This window comes from Drosophila melanogaster, chromosome 3L, assembly GCF_000001215.4.
Source record: "Drosophila melanogaster chromosome 3L".
NCBI lineage: Eukaryota > Metazoa > Arthropoda > Insecta > Diptera > Drosophilidae > Drosophila > Drosophila melanogaster.
This window is the reverse complement of record NT_037436.4, coordinates 604,814-611,572: the sequence shown is the minus strand read 5'-3', so window position 1 is coordinate 611,572 and position 6,759 is coordinate 604,814. Positions and strand designations below refer to the sequence as shown.

At 41.9% G+C, this 6,759-nt stretch overlaps 1 protein-coding gene and 1 long non-coding RNA gene across 2 annotated transcripts; both read left to right on the top strand.

The window, feature by feature from the left end:
• The first annotated feature begins 1,952 nt into the window (after positions 1 to 1,952).
• Positions 1,953 to 2,394, top strand: lncRNA:CR44513 (long non-coding RNA:CR44513). The gene has a single exon (NR_124743.1). It is a non-coding gene; the product is annotated as a long non-coding RNA:CR44513 (long non-coding RNA).
• Positions 2,395 to 5,003: 2,609 nt separating this feature from the next.
• On the top strand, positions 5,004 to 6,408 carry Reg-2 (Rhythmically expressed gene 2). Its single transcript, NM_138199.3, has 3 exons — positions 5,004 to 5,230; positions 5,288 to 5,376; positions 5,842 to 6,408. Exons 1-3 carry the CDS (start codon positions 5,073 to 5,075, stop codon positions 6,375 to 6,377), a joined length of 783 nt encoding a protein of 260 aa, NP_612043.1. The 5' UTR covers positions 5,004 to 5,072; the 3' UTR covers positions 6,378 to 6,408.
• Positions 6,409 to 6,759: the final 351 nt, after the last annotated feature.

Below are 6,759 nucleotides of genomic sequence, written 5' to 3'. Positions count from 1 at the left end.
GGATCGATGCCTGGCATATTGAACGCAATTTCAAAGAAACATAATGACTGATTTTTGTTTTCCAATGGAAAGTATATACTATATCTTAACAAACTGCTAATATTGCAAAACACCACACTGCAAAGGAAAATGAGACACGGACATGACTATATACATTCATACCAGATCACTCCTAAATTCAAATTCAGATTCACTTGCCCACCAAATTAGAAACTTAGCAACAACACAAAAAAGACTTTTCGTCGGCTAAAATTAGTGAAAATCTCTACCTTAATGGGTTTGGAAATAAAATTGTAGCCAAGCCACGAATTAAGTCGTTTAAACCAAACGATCCTCAAAATCAGAAAAATAAATGTTTTAAATGCAGTCTGAGGTGTTGGTTGCTTCTAGACAAGTTTATCTGTATATAGAATAACAAAGAAGGAATCCTACAAGGGGCAAACAAATGTCCGGGCAATATGTACACCTCCCGCTCCCCCTCCCGCAAATTTTATTTAAAGTTCTTTGGGGGGCGCTTGGCCATCACTCCGAAAGCCTTTGCATCTCTTCGCTTTCGGGGAGCATTGTCTGGGAATGCCCAGCGCCGTCTGTTTGCCGAGTGCCCCTCAGTCGGCGAAGGAATGCGACGTAGGCGTCCCTCATTTTTTTGGACGATTGGTTGATGCTTGTGCAGATGGGAAAACTTGAATAGAACGCTTTAACGAACTTACAGAAATGTTGTTAGGAAGCAAAACAATAATATAACGATATGTTATACATTTAGGAACACAAATGTATCTAAAAGTATGAGCTATGTATGACTTCACAAGACAAATTTAAATCTAAGTACCTACGACCACATTTAAACATATAGCATTTAAACATTTTATATTTACTTCGGTATTGTCCTAAAACTTTTTCCCAAGTGCAGGGCGGCTGACTGACACGCAAAGATGCTGTTGTGGCACATATGCATTCCATTCATCCATGTGGGGGATGGGATGCTGCAGAACAAAAACTATAACTATGGCCCAATCATTACAACTCAATCATCGGTCGAAAATAGCAAATTTCTCCCAAGATTCCATCCATTTCCCGTATTTTTGGAAGCCATTGAGGGGTCCAACTGCCGGAAGAGCACCCCAGTCACGCGGATCCAACCACCTCATCCCACCATTTGCCCAGATCCCCTACAGAAACGCTAAAGAGATCTCGCTGTGATTTAGGAACACTAAATCCGAACCGACATGGGGGAAAGAAAATACGCGCAAAGGTGAAACTCCAGCGGGAATGTTCTATTTTGGGCATACCGGAACTGAAAAACTTTCTATCTTTATTTACAGGGGAGGATTCCAATGGATCTTCTGCGTGCAGTTTCTAAAAGAATTTCTCTTTTTGAGAGCGCTGAAGCCCCCATTTCGGTGTAATAAAATCCAACGAAATGGTGATAAATCCGTGTGTTTACAACATTATATTAAAATCGACAAAGATTTGTCACTTCTAAAATAGGCCATTCAGACAAATTTCATAATTTCATAACTAACGAATCATACGATCATAAGAGCACTTTTAAAATAAATGAGTGTGAATAAATTGAGGAACTATTCAAACTCAATGTTCTAAGAAATTATAAAAAAAAAAAACAGAAGCACCTTTGTCACACAAATAATAAGTTCGATAGGACACGGCTATAATCCCGAACCCCATGGCAGCACCACCACCCCGAAGTATCGTATTTCACTCCCGACTTCGGTTCCCATCAGAATCAGAATAAGAATCACAATCAGAGGCATTTTTGGCGAACAGGGCAAAGGGGCTAGGCTCGTTGATCTTCACCGATTTCCTGCCGATCGCACGTAATTGGGTGTCCCGCTAAAAAAGTCATAATCACCTGTCCATCCTTTATCACGGCAAACCCGTACAGACAACTTTGGGAAACCGATGCCGAGGCCCGAAAGTTTAAAACTCCGTAAGCGATTTTTATGCACCAAGTGCATTCGGACCTCGGAGCAAAGAAAAGCAGAATCAGGAAGAACAGAAAGCAAAGAGCAGAGCCGAACACAACAGAAAGACCAAAGACAAATTCCTGCGTTTTTCCAGGAATTCACTCAATAAACTCAAACAAAACCCAAACATTAAACAAACGAGCCACAGCCACAACCATATCCACATCCACATCCACATCCCAGCCAGACGACGGCGAAGATGCTGACCAAGACGGAAGGCGAAGATGAGGATGAGATGGGGGCTCCAAGCGGGTAATTCTGGACGGGGATGGGGGGACGACTACGATGCGAAGCGCTGAGCAAAACACAAAATAAACCAAAAAGCAGCCAAGGAATTTAAAACAAGAACACCATGGTGTTGTCGCACTCCACGAGCTTGGAGCTGTGAATGTGAAACGAATGGTCATAGACCGAGTGGATATTGCAAAGTAGGGTATAAGGCACAAGAGCGTCCTCCATCGAAATAAATACCCTTCAGGTTATTAATATTAAGAACCATTTCAATCAGGTAATGATTAAATACTTGATTACATTCCATTGACCCAAATAATCTCGAAAATTTAGTTTCATTAGGTTCTCGGGCACCTAATGAACTCGGCTTCTCCTAGAGCTGTGGTGTCCGTTTGTGGCACGATGCCGAATAGGAGAGCTGGCCAGTTGGGAAGGTGGCTCTGGTCAATCTAGTGGGCGAGCAGACGCAGGATGGCTGGATGGATCCCATGGCGGTTTGGCTGCATTCCAAGTCACACAGAACCAAACAGAATCGAATCCGAAGAGCAGAAAGAAGTGGCTGCAGTGGAAGCAGCCAAACCTAATCCGACGACGACGACCCAACTCCGATGAGATGAGGAGTTGTCGTGCCAGGAGAAACATGAGAAGCTGCCAGCAGCACAGGGTTTAGCTTTTATGCACGGCCAGAAAATTTTCGCACCTCTGCTCCTTTCATGGAAAATATTTTAAAATTTTAAATGTTCATAATTGTCTTACAAATGAACATCATAAAAATAGTTGATGGTACAACAGGTGCCTGTGGTAGCAGAATAATTAGCTTGATAAGCATCAAACTTGTACAAACTTAATTGTATATTGTTAACTTTCAACTTTTTTTTTTAGTTGTTTTCTAATATTTTATATCAGTGTAATGAAGCTGGCACTGCTGGTGCGGTACTTTTGCTGCTGCAGCTTCTAAAAACTCCACTAAAAATTATTTATTAACATGGTAGAAATTCGCAAACAGGTTAAAACGACCAATCAAAGCGGCAAGAACAGCAACAACAACAACAACAACAACAACAACAACAAAAGTGGCGGCAGCTAAAGACCCAAAGTGCAGATAATATTAAAAGGCAGTCAGGCAGCCAGCCGGAGCTGCACGAGGATCGAGGCACCCGGGATCGGGGATCGGGGTATCCAAAGGGGGCATCTGGGGGCGGAGGAGGCGGAGGAGCTTTGGCCCCGACTTCCAAGCCAGACACATTTCGAAAAGGGCCAACACGAAATTCCAGGGGAGTCGTTGACTCGCCTTCGGTTGGTTACTTTTCTTGGGAAAGTTTTTGTTGAAAGTTGGACAGTAACTGAATTTTGCCGTTTTTTTTTTTATTTTTATTTTTTAGTTCGCTTTCTGCAACCGCCAGAGAGCCAAGTTGGGTTGCGGCGATAAGGTGGCGTAGAGCAGAGCAAACAAGCTTTGTAGGTGGTAATCAGCGGAGTTGCACCTCCAAGAGGTCTGCACGAGGGGACTCCGGAAAATCCCAAATACGTTGGATAATATAAATTATCGTATCATATTTATAAGGGCTGGTCGACTTTGTGGTAAATTTAAAGATCGCTTTCTAATCCCTAGAGTCCAAGTGCAATCAGTGTAGAATTATTTTTAAATTGAATTAATAGCATTATCAAAGTTTCGCACAATTTTTTTTTTTTTTTTTTTTTTGGGAAATTCCCTTTCCCGAATGTTTGAGTTATGGCATTTCGTACAAAGACCACCATTCCTAAATACCGATCAAAAAAGGAAAGACAAAAACAAACCGACAATTTGACAAGCGGAATGCACGGAATTTCAGGATCCCTTTCCAAAGAAATCCGACCTGAAGTCGTTAAATTCGTGTATTATTTATAGCCAAATCGAATGGAATTGGCCAATGACAACGCAGATAGGGTGCTCCCAAAATAATTTGTGGAATTTCTTTATAATTAAGTTACTCTTATCAGCGATTGAATCATTAAAGGAAAGCCCATTATTATTCAATGATAACAGTTGTAGTAATTTACAAAGGAAATTAAAATTTTTTAAAATAGTTTTAGGGACTAAGTGCACAACCTAGTTTTAAAAATATTTTCAGTTCGGAGAAATCGTATTTGAATATACCGCCAACTTTGTGCGTGGTCGTGGCGCCATCTACTTGGAAATAATATAACTACAGCTTTAACAGAACTCTGTATTTAGCAGAAAACTTAAGCCGAGACTCCCACCTAGTGGACCGCCAGGTGGCGCAATAATTTTAACGAAATTTTGTTACTTTGTTTATTTGTATTTTTAAGCTAAAATAAAATGCCATATAATTAAGTTTTTCAGTTAAATAATAATAATAATAGAATTGTTTAACACTCAGAAGCAAGTTTTACTTTGTTTTATGCTCAGAAGCATTGTTTTACAAAGAGCACAAATGAAAAGGTAAGAAAAGCGATAAGAAAAATGTTCTTATCTCGCTTAACAGTATTTGCTTTGGCGTGTAATCAGTGCAGATTGCAGATCGATACTAATTTGACAAACGAGAGATAACCGCAGCGCACTCGCTAAAGATAAAGTGGCATTTTAATCCGGCTCGGCACACACAAACATATGTATGTATGTATGTTTCGATGCTCCGAGGTCCGATTCAATTCGATTCGATTCCATACGAAGCCCTCGGAATCGGAATCTGGGGGCACCAGCTGCTGTTGATAACGAAGCGGATCGGCTTTCGTACAAAACAATAACAGAATGCCCCCAGCTCACGTAGTACGCCGGCTGATTTCAGTCGCCAACGTTCGACGAGAGTCGAAAGTCAAGAGTTCTCGAGCGGCATTTCAGAGATTTCAGGCAAAATGCGCAGCCTCAGCCGCTTTCGCCTCATAACCTTCGATGTGACCAACACTCTGCTCCAATTCCGAACCACTCCCGGCAAGCAGTACGGCGAGATTGGAGCCCTGTTCGGAGCCCGATGCGACAACAACGAGCTGGCCAAGAACTTCAAGGCCAACTGGTAGGAGGCACAGACATTTTGTGGTGAATGCTCCAACTGAACTGCCCGTCCTTTCAGGTACAAGATGAACCGCGATTATCCCAACTTTGGGCGCGACACGAATCCCCAGATGGAATGGCAGCAATGGTGGCGTAAGCTGATAGCAGGTGAGTGCCCGCAAAGTATTTGTCTGCTCGGTGATAAACATTCCGGGTTGTTCCAAAGTGCATTTGGCGCAACAGCTACTAGAGGTCTTAGTATCCGCAACTTCTCTCAAGAAAAATTGCTAGAAATACCTCTTAGTAGATAGCAAAAGCAAATCTGATCACGAAACAACTATTTTTATGATTTAATTTAGAAAAATAAATGATTACTATCTTCCTTACAAAGTGACATATATGAAAACATATTAGGCACATTAGCTAAAAGTTAAAGACGTCAACAACGATTGCGCTCGAAAGATTAGAGATTAATGAAAACTTCTCTTTTAATGCAAAGATCACACAAGCGTACCTGCTAATTTCTTGTTAATTAGAACTGTTATAAACTCTATTTCACAACACAAGAGTAGTTTTGAGTTGATCATTTATAGATACAGAAACACTAACTAATAACTGACACTCGCCCTGCAGGAACTTTTGCGGAGAGTGGAGCGGCCATTCCCGACGAGAAGCTGCACAACTTCTCCAACCACCTAATTGAGCTATACAAAACCTCCATTTGCTGGCAGCCATGCAACGGCAGCGTGGAACTCCTTCAGCAGCTCCGCAAGGAGTTGAAGCCGGAGAAGTGCAAGCTGGGTGTGATAGCCAACTTCGATCCTCGGCTGCCGACTCTGCTGCAGAACACCAAGCTGGATCAGTACCTGGACTTTGCAATTAACTCGTACGAGGTGCAGGCCGAGAAGCCCGACCCCCAAATCTTTCAAAAGGCAATGGAGAAGTCGGGTCTGAAGAACCTCAAGCCGGAGGAGTGCCTTCACATTGGGGATGGTCCCACCACTGATTATCTGGCCGCCAAGGAACTGGGCTGGCACTCGGCGCTGGTGCACGAGAAGAGCTACGCATATCTGGTCAAGAAATACGGCGAGGACATCGATCGAGATCATGTCTTCCCCAGTCTCTACGACTTCCACAAAAAGATCTCCGACGGCGCAGTTGTCTGGTGATTGATTGTGCACACATTAAATTAGTAACACCAATCCAGTCTTTTGCTTGGAATGGGTTCAGGGTGAAGGAATTTAAAATGGGATGTGTATAGTATAGTGCATAAATACCATATACTAATACCACTAATACACGAATACCATAAACTATTATTGCCGTTAATAGTAAACATCTTTTAGAAAGCAAATTTTTTGATTTTAAACCAGCCTTTTTCACCTATAGAGCGCCAACCCATTAAAATTCACCACACACAATTATCTCAGACAACAACCAGAAATCTATCGACCGACGAACAAAGTAAGATAGCTAAGACTTGCACCAGTTCTGTAAACCCAATATTGGTAATTACAAAATGTTAAGATACAAAAAACAATTGAACCATGA

Coding starts and splice junctions, on each gene's coding strand:
- Reg-2 (NM_138199.3), top strand. CDS start 5,073: ATGCGCAGCCTCAGCCGCTTTCGCCTCATAACCTTCGATGTGACCAAC. Junction 5,231..5,287: donor AAGAACTTCAAGGCCAACTG/GTAGGAGGCACA, acceptor CCGTCCTTTCAG/GTACAAGATGAACCGCGATT. Junction 5,377..5,841: donor GTGGCGTAAGCTGATAGCAG/GTGAGTGCCCGC, acceptor CTCGCCCTGCAG/GAACTTTTGCGGAGAGTGGA.